Source organism: Rhineura floridana, chromosome 19, assembly GCF_030035675.1.
Source record: "Rhineura floridana isolate rRhiFlo1 chromosome 19, rRhiFlo1.hap2, whole genome shotgun sequence".
Taxonomy (NCBI): Eukaryota; Metazoa; Chordata; class Lepidosauria; order Squamata; family Rhineuridae; genus Rhineura; species Rhineura floridana.
The window spans coordinates 2,762,643-2,781,429 of NC_084498.1; the positions used below are offsets into that span (position 1 = coordinate 2,762,643).

General features: G+C 46.8%; 2 protein-coding genes across 5 annotated transcripts in view; one reads left to right on the plus strand and one right to left on the minus strand.

Annotated features, from left to right (window-relative positions):
• Positions 1 to 244: 244 nt before the first annotated feature.
• On the minus strand, positions 245 to 16,255 carry KCTD10 (potassium channel tetramerization domain containing 10). 2 transcript variants are annotated; one of them, XM_061602289.1, is made up of 7 exons: positions 16,063 to 16,255; positions 9,814 to 10,027; positions 5,809 to 5,978; positions 3,676 to 3,765; positions 2,718 to 2,770; positions 2,299 to 2,494; positions 245 to 1,913 (listed from the first exon to the last, which is right to left on the minus strand). In XM_061602289.1, the coding sequence occupies exons 1-7, from the start codon at positions 16,063 to 16,065 to the stop codon at positions 1,695 to 1,697; spliced, it is 945 nt and encodes a 314-aa protein (XP_061458273.1). In that variant the 5' UTR covers positions 16,066 to 16,255; the 3' UTR covers positions 245 to 1,694. The 2 variants fall into 2 exon arrangements, with proteins under 2 accessions (XP_061458273.1, XP_061458274.1); XM_061602290.1 differs by having other exon boundaries at positions 3,676 to 3,762; positions 16,063 to 16,254.
• A 173-nt stretch (positions 16,256 to 16,428) lies between these two features.
• The window catches only part of UBE3B (ubiquitin protein ligase E3B), a 37,353-nt gene continuing 34,994 nt past the window's right edge, over positions 16,429 to 18,787 (plus strand). For all 3 annotated transcript variants that reach the window (XM_061602278.1, XM_061602279.1, XM_061602280.1), the window contains exon 1: positions 16,429 to 16,713. The gene's annotated coding sequence lies outside the window, so the exon portion shown is untranslated. The remainder of the gene's footprint in view (positions 16,714 to 18,787) is intronic.

An 18,787-nucleotide genomic window follows, 5' to 3' on the forward strand; every position in this document is an offset into this window, starting at 1 on the left:
GATGACCACTCCCATCAGCCCCAGGGAGCGCGGCCATATCCCAGGGCTGTTGGGAGTTGTAGGCCAGACCGTCTCGAGGGCACCAGATGGGGGAAGGCTGCTCTAAGCTTCTCCTAACACATCACAGCTTAATCTTTGCCTTTTTTGCTATTTACATCCTAAGCGCACATCAGGTTTCTCCTACTCTGCTGCACAACAGACGTGCAGGAGAGACAGAACAGAGGTAGATTTAAAAGTGGTAGTAACTGTGAATCTCTCCTTCCCAAAACACATACAATATGAAGTAAGTCTCTTGGCAGATGTCCCCATACACACAACTATCTTCTCACATATACGGGAACGACACATCTCAGCTATCTACCTCCCAAGCAGTACAGCTGAGGCTCTGCATCCATATAGCCTACATGAGCTGGGAAAGTGTGTGGTGTGCCCTTTGCGAAAGTTGCATCTGATGTGGAAGGGTGGCTAGAAAGATAAGTATGTTCGCCCCTTGCTTTCCCACCACCAGTTGTCACAGGTGCGGCTGCTTTAGAGCCTTCTCCAAAGCAACCTGTCCCCTGCACTCAGGTTAAGCATCAAATACAGTTTCATGCCCTGCGCACAGTTTTCCACCTGTCCAAAAATGTTGAAAAGATGATCTATGTACAGAACAGGCAAGAACAGCTTCTAAAGTAACATGCACCAAAGATGGCAGACTGCCCTTGCAAAATCAAAGGGGCTTGTCTACGTGGAACTGGATGTTAATAATGGGCAATTGTAAGCCTGACTAAAATGGGAAGAGACAAAGCGTGGACTTTGCTGGAAAAAACATTCACAGCCTAAATGACTGCACCAGCAGTTAAGTGGGAGGGGGCAAGGCAACACACATGAGGTGCAGTTCCATAAAGACTGACACAGATCTCTTTTTCACCCCCCCACCCAAAAAAAGAGGAAGGCTGAGGGCTCTTCCACAGCTGTTGTGGCGCAGCTGCATTGAGGCATGATCGTTCAGCCCTAGAAGTATCACAGGATATTTCCTCATATAATATATCCCACCCACAAATCAACAGGCAAATTCTACACACACACACACAGTCTGTACACACACACTTAGAAATAAGCAACTCCGTGCCAAAGCAAGCAAAGGCATTTTCTACAGTAGATTTTCTCACAGTGCATGAATAAAGAGGCAGCTCATCGCTCATGTTAAAACTTTCCGGGAGAGAAAGAAGATGATGGGTGGAAGGGGAGCCGTGCTTTTCTGGTACTCTGGACTCAAGGGAGGTGGTGACGCAGGCAATAGCTGCGTTTTGCTAGTACAGACTTCCCCAACCTAGCGCCTTCCAGATGTTTTAGCCGAAAACATTTGGAAAGCACCAGGTTAGGGAAACATGCGGAAATGGAAACACTCGTACAGAAGGAAGATTCCTCTCGAAGCACAAGAGAGCTGGGATTAAAAGTGCTGGATAAGTTAAGGCAGACACTGATCCCCCCAAAATGTTGAGAAAGTCCTCAGGGTCGTTGTGAAGCTGGCCACCTTGTTGATTTTTATGATAAAACTACTTTGTTAAATACCAAAAATAGTATAGTTCATTTAGAAAATAACAGTTTATAGACTTCATGGAATATAAGTCAGGTGCCTTGCAGCAACTGGAGTGACCCTGGACGGATTTTCTCCCCCCCGCACAGTGCAAGTTGGTCGTGGCTGGCCTCTGTCACTGATGCAGGTGAGTGCGGTCGTCAGGGCGCTTGATGTGAATCCTGCGGACTCTGTCGATACGCTCCCGCTCCTCCTCCTCCTCCAGGTGGTGGGAGCGGCCGGCCGCCCCCCCAGTAGCTTCCAACAGCGCATTATCAGGGCCTCGTCCATCTTGGGCTTCGTAAAGCAGGATGTTTAACGTCTCCTCGTAGATTCGGGCTTCCGGGAATTCAACCTGGACACCCCAAACAGAGGGACATTAGGAGGCATTCCGTTTTTGACCTTTGCTCCTCACCCTTCTCTCCCCCGCAGGGTGATGCAGATTGACTGTGCAGAAACATGCATGCACAACAGGTAGACAAGCATACTAACGCAAGGGCTGTTTTCTATCGTTGCCTGCAACTATGCAGCTTCTTCCCACTGGCCCTCTAGTGTAGCCATGGAAGAACTTTGTAACCAGGCCAATAGGGGAGGAGGGGAGATTAAAAACAAGGATTGCAAGAGTAAGCAGGATACTCATTTGATATTGTACGTATTAATATACCTGATACATATCGACTTTGAGGAGCAGGTGGGTGTTATGAAAGCAGCAGAGCAAGCCAGGCGACACCACCACTCACCTTGGTCTGTTTTTTCTCTGTGGCATACACAATCGAGGTGCAGCAGACTTCCGCGATCTTGCGCCCCTGTCCGTAGAAAGACCAGCAGCAAATCTCATCCCCGATGACATCCTTGATGAAGAGGACTCTCCCGTTGAACCTCAGTGAAAGTTTGTCAAACAGCTCAATGTTCTTCAGCATGTTGTCATCTGAATTGCTGATGGGGAAGGCAACAGTACAGAGATGAGGGCGTCTTCAAGTTTCTAGCTGTCACATTTTTTAAACCCACCCCCTCTCCCTCAGGATTTCCCATCCTTTTTAGGCAAAATATCCCCCCCACTTTTCCAACAGTTTCCACCATGTGGCATCACAAATGTCATTACAAAGCTTCCCCATCGTCCCAGGGCAAACCTCTCGGCACAGAAGGTGGAATCTTGTACCTGGTGTAGGAGTATTTGTTGTTGCTTCTGTTGTACAGCAATTTAACCGCTGGCTGCAGGGAAAACACAGGTAAGTCAGGAGAAATATCACGTCAATGTTTTTGTTATACAGCCTGCTTTGGAACAGGAACTTCTTTAGGAGCAGAGTGGGAGGGCAAAGCCACTGCAGGGGGTTAAGGCTAGTAACTACCTCCAAGTGACATCTGTACTGTCAACTGTATATTACCATCTACAATCAGGACAGGGTCTAAGCACACCACAAGAGCCCTGCTGGATCACACCAAAGGTCCATCCAGTCTGGCATTGTTTCTCATAATGGCCAGGCTGAAGCCTCTGGGAAGCCCACAAGCAGTGCACCAAGGCAATAGCCCTTCCCTGCTTTTTTGCCTGCAACTGGTATTCGTAGGTAGACTGCCTCTGGGCACAGAGGTTCCATTTAGCCTTCAGGGTCAACAGACATCAACAGACCTAGCCATTATGAAAGACCCATCCTTCTATGTCAAGGGTGGCTAATCTGTGTCTTTCCAGTTATTGCTGGACTACAGCTTCCATCATCCCTGGTCACTGGCCATGCTGGCTGGGGCTGATGGGAGTTGGGAGAACAGCATCCAGAGGGCCACAGAATAGCCACCCCTTTGTTTATTTACAGACGTATGCATAGACCGCCCTCTCATAAAATGTCAGGGGGGTGGTGTGTGATCCTAGCCCTGTGGGCTTAACAGTCTACATTACAAAGACAAGATACAGGTGAAGACAATGGGCAGCCCGTCATTAAAGATCTGGTGGGAACGGCAGAGGGGAAAGTAAAACAGTGAATATGTAGTGAGGCTAAGGAAAGAAAGAGATGCCTGACAGTTGTACAGGCATTAAAGTTAAAACCAAATGGGAGTCAGTAACTTGTGAATGCGCCAAGCTTCGAACACAGACGATGGAACGCCTGATCAAAAGAGCTGCTCACCTTATTAGATGTGGCTATAAGTTTCTGTTCTTCTTTGGAGGACGTGATAATGGGCACCTTGCAGAAGGGCTCATAGACATCTTTGTTCTGCTGAAACGAAAGAACCAATCAACACGCAAGCAAGAGGTAGAAGCTGAGTCAGGTGCTTACCTTGAAGAACCTATATTAACCTGCCCAGGTTAATGAACAGGAGAGACCCGGCTGGAGATCCTACCAGTAACTGTGGTACATCGGGCAGTGACCCAAGACAGGGCCTTTTCTGTGGTGGCACCCCAGTCCAACAGAAATATAGCTGGCGCTTACAATGTGCAGGTTTTGATGTCAGCTGAAGACACCTCTCTTCACCAAGGCATTTTGGAGGCACTGCCTTGCCCATTTGTAATGGCAGATTGCCATTACCAGTGGTTTGGGGTGGATTTTAGTACTGATTTTAATGTGCTGTTGTGTTTTATATTTTTAATAGATAGATAGATAGATAGATAGATAGATAGATAGATAGATAGATAGATAGATAGATAGATAGATAGATAGATAGATAGATAGATAGATAGATAGATAGATAGATAGATAGATAGATAGATAGATAGATAGATAGATAGATAGATAGATAGATAGATAGATAGATAGATAGATAGATAACCTTGAGGTTATTTATAACAAAGAGTGGTATAGACATTTATTGAATTAAAAATGATAAACCAGTTAAGTTTCAGCTTACTCTCATATGCTACTGGGAAGAGGCAGAAGCTGATTGCTCTAAGTGGGAAAACTTTTTGGCTGCACAGGCAAGATCCTTATTAGGATTTGCCTCATGTCTACATTTGACAAGTGGCTAGGGCTACCCACTTGTCAGTCACTTGATGTCACAAATGATGTCAAGTGATTTGGTGCTTTGAAGTCCCAACTTGGTGACTTCAAAGCACAGCCAAACTGAGAAGGTTCAGGAGCACAATAGAGTTCCCTGCAGGGAGCTCTCTTGTGCACCCAAATCAAGCTGGCTTGACCACCTCTCACATCAGCAGATGTGCAGGGAGATCAGTCCTGCTTAGCACTGGGTTTGGGTGTGCAAGAGAGTTCCCTGCAAGGAGACCAAGAAGGACTGATCTCCCCACCTATCAGCTGATGCACAGGAGGACAACACTGCTTTGCACTAAACGTCAGAAGCGCCCGGCAACCAGGTGGTTGTCAGGTGCTTTGGAAGCTGCACAAGAGAGCTTTGCAAGTGCTGCAAATTGGCAGGGCCTGCAAAGCCCCTTTTGGCCAAGTCCCACCTTTACCTGCCCCACACTTGACATCATGTACAGTGGGCGGGCATGGCTAGTCTAAAATGGCCTCGTAGGCCAAATGGGGAAGCCAGGGGGGTCAAGCCTGGCCTGCAGCCTGGAGGTTCCCCACCCTGTGCTCTAAGGAAAGAGGGGATGGATATGATCAAATGCAGCTGCACCCCACCCCCACTGCGCCATCAGCAGCTGCTTAAGCCAAATGTCGCAAATCCCTGAGAAACCACGGACATCTTGGTAGCTGATTTCACAAGTCGTGCCCACAGAGCTTCCTATGGTTTGGCAATGTTGCTGTGTTATGCACCTGGGGCTCAGCTTCCCATCGCAAAACCTTTGGCCAGGTAACAGCCCCATGATATAAGGAACAGAGGAAGCTGCCCTCTACTGGCTCAGAGCACTGGTCCATCTAGCTGAGTATTGTCTATGATGGCTAGCTCTGGCGCTCCCGGGCTTCAGATAGAGGATGCTCTCAGCCCTACCTGGAGATGCTGGGGATTGAACCTGGGACCTTCTGTGTGCAAGACAGATGCTCTACCATTGCGCTACAGGACCAGCAGTTGCAATGATGGCCTGTGGGCAAGACTGAGTGTGTGAACACATGCAGCTGCCTAATACTCACGACCCCAGGTCCATCAGGCTGGGGTTGTCTACTTTAACAAATCGCAAAGGATTCAGAGGTCTTTTCAGATCTGTTGCTTGAGGTCCTTTTAAGTGGAGATGCAGGCAGCTGAACCTGGCATCTCCTGCATGCCAAGCATGTGCATTTGAGGCTCAGCTTTGCCCTACAGCCTGTCACAATCAACACCTCAGATCCTCCTCGTCAGGTGCCTAAGAAGAGTCATTGCCTGCTTACCTGCAGGGCAGCCTGGCACTCGTCCACCAGGCCTTGGACCAGATAATATTTGGCTTCTGCCAGCAGCTCTTCAATCTCCCGCCGGCTCTCCGGAAGGGGCACCGCACCGTCGCGCAGGTAGTTTAATATGGTCCCAAAATGTTTGCCGCAGCGGTCAATCAAAATCCAGCCTGGGAATGGATAGGCAACAGCAAAAGAAAGTAAGTGAAGGAAGAGGAAGAGCAGGTTGGGTGCCAAGAGGGAGAGTTTGCAAAAAAAAAGGCCACCGTCTCCCATTACTGGTAAAAGGAACACCAACAGGTCAAGACCTGAGGTTCCCAAATACCCTCCAGCAAGGATGGGGAACCTGTGGCCCTCCAGATGTTGCCGGGCTACAACTCCCGCCACCTCTGACCATTGGCCATGATGGCTGAGGCTGGTGGGAGTTTGGGTCCAACAACATCCCTGACTTACAGCAATTCCTGTAAAGGGAAGAAGAGAGTACATTGCTACTCCCCCCCAAGCCCTGGTCACCAACTGTATATGTGCTGAGGCTGGAATGAACTGATGGGGGGGGCAGAGGCTGGTTTGTACAATGAAGTTTATTATTTATTTTTATTGCATTTTGCTGTTAAACAAATAATGCACCACATTTGTAGAGCACCTGCTAGAATCCAAAGCACTTTGCATGCAGTCAACAAGTCTTTTTAAGTAGAGACCTTATCCCAGTCTACATCTGTGTTGGAATTATTTTTAGATTTTTTTTTTTAAAAAAGATGTAAAGCTTTATTTTTAAAGATGCTTTTAAGATGTTTTTAGTGTTCTTGTTTGCCGCCCTGGCCTCCTTCTGGGCAGGATATAAATGACACAAACAAACAAATAAATCAACACTTTTTTTAGTGGCGAACCTTATATTGCAGACGGGGGAACCGAGTGACTACATGGCTCCCCTGAGACCACCTGGTGAGTTCATGGAAGTGGTGAGATTCGAACCAGGAACTTCCCAGTCCATAGTTCACTCTTTCAGTGGCTACACTACAGCAGCTTTTTACAGCCAACATTTCAAACAAAAAGGTATAGAATCAACTATAAAGTTTATCAAATATAAAGTTAAATAACATTAAAAACAACCCTGAAATGGCAGCACTGAAATGTCAATATGAGTAGGAATTTAAAAGCGGTAGACTAGCAATTCCTTAATAAAGCAAATCACATATTAAAAGCAAGTGTTTTCTTATATTTATTTCGTTTATAGCCTGCCTCTATTCCATCATGGAACCCAAGTGGCGTCCATGTGTCCCCCCGGCAGTCATCCACCCAGGCACCAAACAGACCTAGGGGTGGCCTCATGTGCCTTCAGACCAGACCCCACCTCAAAGGGGTGGGGGGAAGCCTGGCCAATTCTCACTTGGAGGATATTCTAAAATCGTGGTGCCACCCCCCCAAAAAGGGCTTATCTCTTGTTCCTGCCCATCTCATGCAATGATAGACCAGAGTCTCATATGCAGATCTCAAATGCCAGGTAGGATTGGGGTGGCGTGGGGTGAATGGAAGATCCAATACGCTTTAGAATAGGAGATGCAATGTGAAAGTTTTGGAAATGGTGGCTTCTGTAGGCTTGTAAATAGCTACTTGCCTGGACCAAAAATGAATCCAGGTGACCAGGAAAGGAAACTAACAACCTAAGTAATCCCACCCACCCCCATGACATCTTTTAGCTTTGCTGATGGGCCACAACCTCCAGACTAGGAATAAGCAGTCACTCTGTCTAGTAAAACTTTTTGTGCACTAGTAACTTTTGATAACTCATTTGCAAAGCTGGGGTTACATGCCCCATTTGGCCTTCTTGTAACCTTAAGTGAGTGACTGGGTAAAATAATTTCTCTAATAAGTTTTCCCCCCTTGTATTTAAGAAAAGGGCAAAAGATAAGATGGACCAGTTAACTGCATTTAGAGGTGACGGTGCTCTGTAGGAAATCTCTGGATAATGGCTAGCATACACCCAACTTGCTCCCTTAGCCCTTGATTTCATGTAACCAGAAAGAGCAGCTCCGTAAAGGTCAGCTTCTTGCACAATAGTCAGTGAGGCCCAGCTGTACATAAACGAACCAAAGGCTGGGTTTATGGGCAGATATACAAGAATGCACTTGAAGGGGATTGGGGGGGAGCTCAAGCAGGAAGGAACAAATAAGGGCAACACAGGCCAAAGAATTTGATGGGTGTCTTGAATTAATGGCCTTACAGCTAAAATCTGATTTTACTCCTAGTTCTCCAAGCTGTGAGTTTTACACAACCGCTCTGAATGGAACAAACGGGCAGTAAATCTTGCCACCCTGGCTTTCATGCTTTGCTTTATGATGTCTAAATATGCCAATTTTCCTCCCCAACTTAAAAACAGGATTCAGAAGTCTGTTTAGCCCTGGCTACTCACCTTCCCCTCCACCCGCAAATCCTTCCTGCCAACCCCTCTAGCAGTCATGGCAAACGGGGTTTTCTCCCTCTGTCAATTGGGTCACATACAACAGCCTTCCCCTACCTGGTGCCCTCAAGGTGTTTTGGACTACGACTCCCATCAGCCTCAGCCACCACAACTAAGATGTTGGGGCTGATGGGATCACAGGCATGGGAGTCATAGTAAAAAACAAAATGTGGAGGGCACCAGATTGGGGAAGGCTGTTGGATACACCACAAACCTATGACATATTGGCCTTAACCCGATTCAGACCACAGGGACTGGCCCTCATAAGGACACAAGTTCAGACCAATGGCCTCCTTAGTCCAGTATCCTGGTTTCCAAAGCGGCTGGCCAGAGGCTTCTGGGAAGCCCTCAAGCAGGACCTGAGGCAAAGGCCTCACCCAAAGCAGCTAGCATTCAGAGGCATGGAGCCAACATGGTCAGTAGCCGTTGTAGTCTTCCCTTCCATTAATTCTTTTCCTAATCCCCTGTTAGTCTTGGGTAGAGAGAGGCCTTCCCCAGGCCTTTTTTTAATGGAGATGCCTGGAACTGAAGTCTGGACCTTCTGCACGCAAAAGAGGTGTGCTGCCGCCATCACTGTACCACCATCATACTTCACACTGAGTCAGCCTCTTGGTCCACCTTGCCCAGTACTGTCTACTGTGCCTTGCAGCAGCTCTCCAGGATTTCAGACAGAGAGGCGCCTTTCCACCTGCTACTTGAGACCCCCTTAGTCTCTTAGAGGGGACGTTTATAGACAATACTCCACCAAAAGAAAAAAAAAGGCACAGACTTCGGAAGAGCCCTCTTCGTGACTCCAGAGACTACTAAGTTTCCGGAACAAAGAAATGAGGATTTCAGAGGTTATGGTTTTCATGTCTGCTCTCTAAAACAGGTTTGTAACTTGCCTCACTTTTGCCAGGATGTCTTCCGTGAACCCAACCAACAAGAAACCCACCACAAGTTCCCTTGCAGTTCTTAAAAATAAGAAGCCAGCACAGAGGGCTCCTTCCGTGAATCAAAGCAAACCGAGATGGAAAGGTGAGCTGTTCAAGACACCACCTCGAACAATCTCAGCCTTCTAGATTTGCCAGCTGACAGACTCTCACCCTAGACAACATGCCTCTAAAGCAGCAGCGCCCGGCTGGAAAACTGGAGGAAATGAAACAGCCTTGACGGAAGCATTTCAGGGACTGTGTGAACATTTTTCTTTGCATGGCATTAACTGGGCCATTACGCGTGGCATTGTCAACACAGTAGGAAATCCTGCAGAAAAGACGCTCTGAGTCCCAATTCCTCTGCTTACCTGGCCAGTCATCTCCTGGTGGGCCAGATGTGTGCACATCTCCCCTTCACCATGCACATGTTTTCATTCCAGCAGGACCTGTTATTTAATTTTTAAGAATTTGCGCCTGAGGAACTTGCTTTTCCCCTCTTCCCTTCCTGTTCCTTTTTTCCTGGTGCTTTGACTAACGGAGTCTCACATTGCCATCTCTTAAAAGACACTGACGCTGCCTGCATTGTTCCCATGGCCCCCCCATTCCCACCCCCCAGCCAGGGGGCCTTATTACCTTCGCTGTCGGTGAGGACCTCCATCCGGCCACTGAACATGGCCTTCAGCATGGTGTCCTGCTTGGTCAGCGTCTGCATGGTGGTGTAGTACAGGGCTCCGCCGATGTTCAGCTTCACATACTTGGAGCTTGGGCTGGTGCCTTTGAAGGAGGTGGTGCGAGTGGCGGCTGCCGGCACTGCTGTGCTCACCACTGTTTCTCCAGACATCTCTTCCTGTAACAGGAAGGGGACTTTCAGTGAGCACCTTCATGTCCCCTTTTGCAACCCATGCATCGTAAATAGGTAGATGTAAGAGGATCCCTGATGGAGCAGACCAAAGGCCTGTCTAGTCCAGCCTCCTGCTTCCCAGGGGCCAATCGGATGTCTCCAGGATGTCCAGAGGCAGGGCACAAAGGCAGCGGCCCTCCTTCGCTGTTACTCGTAGGAACCCATGTAGAGACCTGCATGATCTGAAAAAAGGCCTGTCTAGCCCAGCAAGCTGCTCTAGCAAATGCCACAGATTAACTATACACTGTGTGAAGAAGGCAACAGCCTTCCCCTGATGTATGCATACAGGCTGTGGCTGACAAACAAACTGGAGGGCACTGGGTTGGCGAAGGCTGGTCTAGATCCTCAAGTTGACCACCTCAGCTACTGTTTACGAGGTTCTCACATGGATGCAATTCCTCATGTGGGAACAGAGCGTGAGGCAAAATGAAGCACCTTGGCAAAGCACAGGAGGGAAGCTGGTGGCAGGGCTAGGAAAAGAATCCTGGCCCTCTGCCCCAGAGACCAGCACAAATGTCACTCATGCATGCTGCTCCTACGGGGTCAAAATGTGTGGAATGGGGGAAGGGGAGTATACTTTTGTATAGGGGAGAGAGGGGGAAGGGTCCTCAAGGCTTCCTAACCAGAACTGTCTTGAAGACACAACAGATCCCGACACTCTTGGAATACTAGGAGGAAGGCCAAAAAATCCAATCCTGCATCTACCTGCTGTGTCTAAAATACTGGGGACCCAGAACAAAAACTGTTGGAAGAGCCTTAAAGTGCCTTCCATAGCAAAAGCCTGTAGCAACACCACTCTGAATACCAAACACAAAACTGGTTGTTACTTTCCCAAGTCACCACAGTGGAGCACGTTGGAACACAGGGAGCTGCCTTATACCAGGGCTGTGGAGTCAGTACGCCAGACCTTTGACTCCGACTCCTCTATTTTTCCTCTACTGTCCGACTCTGACTCCTTCATAAATGGCAAATGTATATTAATTTATTAATATTAATAAAATAATATTAATATTAAAATATTAATTTTATTTTGAAGCCGGAGTCGGTACATTTCTAACGACTCCGACTCCACCCAAAATTGCTTCCGACTCTCTCCATGACTCCGACTCCACAGCCCTGTGCTTTTATGCCGTTGATCCATCTAGGCCAGGGCTGAAGAACTTTTGGCCTTCCAGATGTTGCTGACCTACAACTCCCATCAGCCCTAGCAAGTATGGCCAATGGCCAGGGATGATGGGAGTTGTAGTCCAGCAACATCTGGAAGGCCAAAGGTTCTCCACACCAGATCTAGGCCAGTGGCTTTGACACTTGACGGGCAGCGGCTCTTGAGGGTTCCACGCAGGGCTCTCCACGCCTTCCTGGAGATGCAGTGTACTGAACCTGGGACCTCCTGTTTGCAAAGCAGATGCTCTCCCACTGGGCTATGGGTCTTCCCCACAGCCTGACCAACGCCAGACACTTGTCGGGGAAATTTCAGGGCTTTTACTGCATTTCACCATTAAGACAGTTTTGGCCAATCTGAGCCACTGATCTTTTGAAATAGTTTTGAGGAGCACATAAAGCAGCCTTCCTCAACCTGGTGCCCTTCAGATGTTTTGGACTCAAATTTCCATCAGCCCCAGCCAGCATGGTAGATTCATGGCTGTGTAGGCTAGGGCTGATGGAAGCTGTAGTCTAAAACATTTGGTGGGCACCTGGTTGGCAAAGGCTGATGGAAAGAAACTGAGCTCAGTCCCATGCAGGGGAAACTTGAATTGCAAGCAAAGGATAAGCCATTTCAGCCTGGGGAAAATGGGTGAATGGCTAACAGTTCCTTCCAGGCATCTGAATGACCACGCAGTCCTACAGCAGACTCAACTTTTCTGTGCTTATTCTTATGGCTGATTCACCCAGTGCCTCTCGCCATCTGAAAATGGTATATTCTCCTCTTCTCCCCTCAAAGCTCACTCACAAGACTGCCTTTCTCTGTGGCCAGGGCTTGGTTTATTTTTTGATTCAGCCTAGGAATTTCAGCCCACACCCCAGCACGATCAGCCCCAAGAAACTCTTCAGAAAGTCAGATTTTCCACAGTGCAAGCAGCAAAGACAATGGAACAATCTCTTTTGTTTTTCCCATCCGCTCCTCCTTTCCTTAACTAGCCAGCACACAACTAACAGTCAAAAGTCCTTCAGCTTTTCATGCTATTTGCTTTGTTTGAGGGTCCTAATTGAGATATTGAGTCTACAGAGCTGCTTATATTTCTTATAACAGCAACTAGGTTGTAGATCACAGAAAGGGAAACCTCTAGAAGAATTAAATATAGCACGGCAGTACAGGAATGTATGGGAAATTGCAATGGTTGAAAAAAAAATACACACAAAGTTAGTATGGAAATGCAAGAGAAAGAACGGGAGCAACAAAATAAGGCCCTGAAAATAGTCGCTTTCACTGATTTATCCCTATAATCTAATTGTGTATATGCCCCTTCCCTCACCCCAACCCACACATTACCTTATAAATTAAAAAGTATAGATATGACTTAATTATGAACTTCAATTTAAAGAATATACTTACTGTATTATTTATTTGTTGAATTTGTAACCCACCCTTCCCCCTGAAGGAGCCCAAGAACCACGAGCTAAGTGGCTGGTGTGTGTATATATATGTATAATTTTTGTGTTCTTTTTTCCTGTCCTTTTTTTGTCTGTGTTTATAAATAAAACCAATAAAAATGTAAGGAAAAACAAACATTTCAGCCTAAAGTGGCACAGCCCTGGCTGTTTCTAGAATTTCTCCTAATATTTACAGAGGCCCCTCAGATTGTGATCTACAAGAACTTAAGCCTGGGGTCCCCAACATCACAGCACCCTCAGACAGCCCCCCCATCTGTCTTCACAGCGAAGGTTACAGGGCAGAGCCCTGTGCTTGAACTAACTTTTGCAGGAAGGGAGTCTGAGGAACATAGGCAGACAGTGGTGATGAGAGACAACATTAACATAAACTATGGAAGTTGCTCCCACAAGAGGCAGGGGTGGCCGCCAACTTGGATGGCTTTAAAAGATGAATAGACACATTCATGGAGGAGAAGGCTATTAATGGCTACTAACCATGATGGCTACGCTCTGTGTCCATTGTATGTTTCTGAATGCCAGCTGCTAGAAACCGCAGGAGAGTGCTTTTGCGCTCTGATCCTGCTTGCGAGCTTCGTACAAGAATCTGGTTGGTCACTGTGAGAACAGGATGCTGGACTAGATGGGCCACTGGCCTATCTAACTTACTAACTTATCTAGCTTATCTCACAATAATTACATTAGTCTTTAAAGGTGCTACAGAACAGCATGGCTACCCTTCTGCAATGAACAAAGCAGCCCTGAGTCACCAACTAGAAGAGCGGGCCCTTCTATGAGCTAATTATGGGGTGGATGGGAGATAAATCAGGTCTGGAAACTTCTTGGGGAGTGACAAATGGCAGTAAGGGTCTTTTTATCAACTCAGGTCAGGCTCCTGTGCTAACAATAATGAGCTTTGGAAGAGAGGTGACCTTTAAGGCCATGTTTAAATTATTAGTTTGCCCTCACCATACAGAAAACATGGGTGAAAGTAAATTAATAATGAAATGCAGGGAGGCAGTGCTGAATGTTTCATGTGGAATCTGCTAACAGTAAAGGGGCATGCCAATTGCTACCTTAACCCCCACGGGTGCATTAGACAAAGCTGACAAGTCAGGATTAACAACAACCCAGCTTGAAAGTACAGCAGCATTTCTGTGGGTAAGGGACAATCTGCCTTACTTAGGTATTCCTGGTACAGTCCTGGGTAGGGATGATCAGGCATGAATGTTAATAGCTGCCTCATAGTGTGCTGAAGTAGTCAGCTCAAGTTCAGCTGAACAAGAGTGGCTTTAATAAAACACGGTATGTTGCCATGATGTCTAAGCGGACTGAGATGATATGATTAATAGAAGGGAGATGGAGCAAAGAACAGCATGAGAAATCTTGGTTGCTCTTTACTAATCACTGGAGCAGAAATATCATTTGGAACCTTTTAAAGCCTTCTCGCTGCTAGTATAAATTTGAGGTATTAGATGAATTATACTCAGATGGTGTATAATGGTATGGGCTTGTTGTGGAAGGTTCTTCTCCCCCCGCTCCCAATCTTGTTGTTGCTGTGACACAAACTAATATACCTATTTACAACTAAGTATGTTTATAACAAAATAAAAAGAGAAGGGATGATCAAGTGCAAGGCACCCCCCTCTTTCAAGGTTCCTTTGTGCTTCCTTGCCCTTTTGAGCACCTCATGTAAACACCACAAATAAACTACAAAACACCCATTTGCCTAAAAACACAAGCAAGAACTAGAGATGTCAGATCAGCAATCTTTGCCAACTTGGCACCCTTCAGATGTTTTGGACTACAACACCCAACAGCCCCAGCTGGCAGAGTTGTGCTGGCTGGGCTGATGACAGCTGTCCAGCCTACCAAGCAATGAGCAAACCTAAGTTATCACTTTATAAATTCTCATAATGCCCCATGCTCTGCTGTGGGACACTGTGGGAAATTTAAGATGGTAACGTGTATCTGTTCAGCATCCGGGGGGGGGGGGAGAGCTCCCTGAGGGTACCAGGTACTGACACCAGGCCTGGTTGCTTCAGATGGTGATGGCACCTGAAGCTGAACCCCATCAGCAGATTGTAAGTCACGTGGGGTGGGGAGAAGTGGAGGAGAAACTGGACAGGAAGGAGACCTCCCAAATACATATTACAATTAAATTCCGATGCTTCCTTAAGAAGTCCAACATGCATTCACAAGGAACAAATAAAAATATTTATCAGTCTATCTCCTTCCCCAACCACTCCTGTACTCCCCATCTTGGCCCATCCTCTATTCATGACTCTTCTCATCTTCCTTGAACCCTCATGACCCAGGAATGGTCATTCCGGCACCTTCTTGCAGTGAGTTCCACAGGACAATGATGGGTTGAGAGAAGAAATTCTTCCTTCTCTCAGACAGTTCCATCTAATAAATTCACTCCCTGCTTCATGTATGTTCCCCCCATTGGTGGTCCACAAGACCGTCTCACAGCACCCTATTTGCTGTTTTTTTGTTCCCCACCACCAAGGGACCATCCCTGAAGTAGGTCATGCAACAGGGAGGGATGCAGATGGGAAAAGGTGGGTAACTTCTGAGCCAACTTGCATAGGGTTCACACTGTAAGTACCTGCAAACCAGCCTTCTCCAACCTGGTGCCCTCCAAATGTTTTGGACTACAGCTGCCAAGCTGTGCTGGCCAGGACTGATGGGAATTGCATTGCAAAACAACTGAAGGGCATCAGGTTGGGGAAGGCTCTTGTAAATTAAATAAATGCATGTTTCTCCCCTTTTAAGCCCTGCCTCTTATACTGTACTCTATAAAAAGTCATACACATTAACGGTCCTATAAAAATGATCATAATTTTCACTGGCTTTACTGATGTTGCTTTCACCACCATGTTTCCAAGCTGCTCTGCATCAAAACAACTAGCAGATAAGCCATACAAATTACGCCTGGAACCAAGTTTGGCAAAGACCAGTCTATAAAATCATTTCAAATTGGTAATACTCTTTAAAAAGGGGAAAACCAAACCCAGCAGAAATTCTGAAGTCCTATTCATTTGAACGGGGGCAAGAGGTAACACCCGCGTCTATCATAACCACCCACTTAAGATCTCCCCCATGAAAAGAAGCAGGTCTCCAAATCAAAGCAACAACAAAAGAAAAGCCTCCAACTTCGGCTAGGCTGAGAGAGAAGACCTGTGACTTACCTGAGAGACCCTGCCCCAAATGATTCATCATCAGTCCCCATCCCCACCCCAAAGCTCCTGGACCCCCAAGTGCCCCCACCCTCCCAAAGACCCTCTTTGCAACTCACTCCCCTTTCTGTCTTCCCCAGAAACTTCCTCATGCCCCCCTCCATTTCTTCACCCTTCATGCACCCCCCACCCCTTCTTCTGGACACTCACCATGAACAACCCCCTCGCGAGGCCTGCCCCCCTCAGCCAAGAAGGTCCCCACTGCAAAGAGAGAGGGGGAGGAGGAGGAAGGAGTGGATGACGCACGCGAAGAGGGGCGGGGCCTCGCCACAAAACCGTCCTCCCGAGCCCCACCCCACTTTTACCCGTCCGCCTTTGCGCCTATCCCTCTCCCCTCCCCGCATCCCTTCCCCGGCTCATTCTACAGGAACAAATAAGGCCTGAGGGCAGGCCAGGACCGGAGGTGGGCGGAACCCAAGTTTCAGGGGTTTGTGTTTTCAGACGGAGAGCTGAAAGAAGGGAACAGATCCCGGAAGAACAGACCGCAGCTGGACGGTCTAGTCTTTCCTTCCCTCTCTATGCCTTTTGTGTTATGGCTAGACAGAGAGAGGGGGGAGAGGGACTTCCGGGCTAGTGGACGGTTTTCTCCCCAAAGGCCGGAAGCTTCAGTGTTTTCCTTCACTCTATGGTCGTGGGTAGTCCTACTTGGAGTTCTGGGGGGGAGGGTGCCCCTCTTGAGGTGATGGGGCGGGGGCTAAATCATAACTAATAATAATAATAATGCTTAATAGGTATATAGCACAGGAACGTATTCGAGCGTCTTGCACACCTTATATTGGAAGTAAACAACGACCCTGAAAGGTAGGACACAACATGATTGTCCCTATTTTGTAGATTGGGGGACTGAGGTCAAGGGAGGGGGAGGCTCTTAACCACTCGCATCCAGTGAGTTTGTGGCAAAAATGAGTTCCCAACCCGAGATCTCCAGAGTTGTGGCCCAGTCTGCTGGCCGTTAAACGATGTCTTCTCTCCATCATATCAGAGCTCAAAATCTCCCTCCCCATTTTTGCAGCTGTGAACTGGGCATCCTGACAATAGAGCAGCAAGGCGCAAAAGAGGCCAGGGAGTTCCTCCACCTTGAATAGGAAGGTTACTGGCTGAGGTTCCCTTTAGAACTCATATAACCCCTGTTTTATAACAGCTGCATTGGTTGCCAGTTCATTTCCAGGCCCAATTCAAGGTGCTTATATTAGTCTTTAAAGCTCTAAATGACATCGTTTCCAAATATCTGAGAGACTGCCTCCTTCTCTACAGAGCCTCTTGGGAGTTGAGATCAGCAGAGGGGGCCCTTTGAGTAGTTCCGCCACCCTTCAAAGCTCTTGATGGCCCAGAAGAGGGCCTTCTCTGTAGCAGCCCCAAAGCTGTGAAACTCCCTCCCCACCAATGTGCTTCTGACAACTTCATTGTACAACTTTCAGCAAATGCTGAAAACGCCCTTCTTTACCTTGAGATGTATATTTTTAGGACCCACCTTATTTTCTGTTATGTTGTTTAGGTTGTTTTTAACTATTTTTAATTATGTGTTTAAAATTGTTGTAACCCATCCTGGGACCTTTGGGTGAAAAGCGGGTAATACATTCTAATAATAATGTAATAATAGTCCCACATCCTGCAATTGCTAGCCTGATGCGGTCTTCAGAGGAATACTGCCTCTGACAGTGGAGGTAGAGCATCACCATCATGTCTCACCATCATGTCTCACCATCATGTCTCACCATTATGTCTAGCTGCCATCGGTGGCTTCATCTTCCATGATTTTGTCTATTCCCCTGTACAGCCAAAGTTGGTGGCCATCTCCGTATTTTGTGATCATGAAATACAGTTATGTGCAGTTTGAAGAAATTATTACTTTTTTCTGTCCTGAACCATGAATTCAGCTTCATTGAATGACCCCAAACTTGTATATCCACTTTCTCCATGCCATGCATAATTTTAGGCATCTCTATCACAGCCTTATTTACTTGCCTTTTCTCTAAACTAAAAGTCCCAAATGCTGCGACCTTTTCTCATAGGGAAATCGCTCCATCTGCTTGATCACTCTGGTTGCCCTTTTCTGAAACTTCCACCTCAACTATATCCATTTTGGGGCAACCAGAACTGTAACCAGTATTCCACATGCAGTTGCACATTATGATTTATGATACTGGCAGATTGATTTTCAGCTCCTTTCCTAATGATCTCTAGCATGGAATTTGCCCTTTTCACAGCTATTGCACAGTGGGTCGGCATCTTCATTGAGCTATCTCCACTATGATGCCAAGGTCTTGTTCCTAGTCAGTCACCAGCAGTTCAGACCTCATAAGAGTGTGTGTGAAATTAAAAAAATATATTTTTTTTGCCCCAGTGTGCATCACTTTGCATAGTGTTAACATTGTCATGATGGAACCAGAGGCAGCCAGATGGTGGCTGCAGCGAATCTATGCTATCCAAGGTCATCCATCAAAGGTGATTTCCACTGTGGGGCTTATGTAGCATTGGCCATAGCATACACCCAGAGGGCTTTTCTACTTAAAATGTACAGCATAATTTCAGTTCAAACTTTCTTGATCAGGTTTTTGATGCTTTCAGGCATTTTAACAAATCCGTATTTTTAAAGACATGGTTGTTTTAGAATTTCCCGCTGCCACTCTTCTATTTTATTGATTTTTTAAAAATGTTTTATGTGCTTTATTGTTGCTTTCAAATTTGAACTGCTTTGTAAACCACCTTGAGACAATCGTTTATGAAGGGCAGTTATGCAAATGTCTTGCACAAAGTAAGTAAATTAAAAAATGGCTGGGCCAAGGGGATTCTAAGAGGAAAAAATGATCTACATGATTCAAGTCAACCCCTCTTCTGTGGGTTCATGCAGACATGATAAGCAGTGGCCACTGGA

What these genes read in the sequence shown, in the direction of transcription:
- KCTD10 (XM_061602289.1), bottom strand. An exon ending in GGTCCTCACCGACAGCGAAG is followed by an intron (nt 5,979 to 9,813) that starts GTAATAAGGCCC and finishes ATCCATTCCCAG; the next exon opens with GCTGGATTTTGATTGACCGC. An exon ending in TTATAGCCACATCTAATAAG is followed by an intron (nt 2,771 to 3,675) that starts GTGAGCAGCTCT and finishes TTTTCCCTGCAG; the next exon opens with CCAGCGGTTAAATTGCTGTA.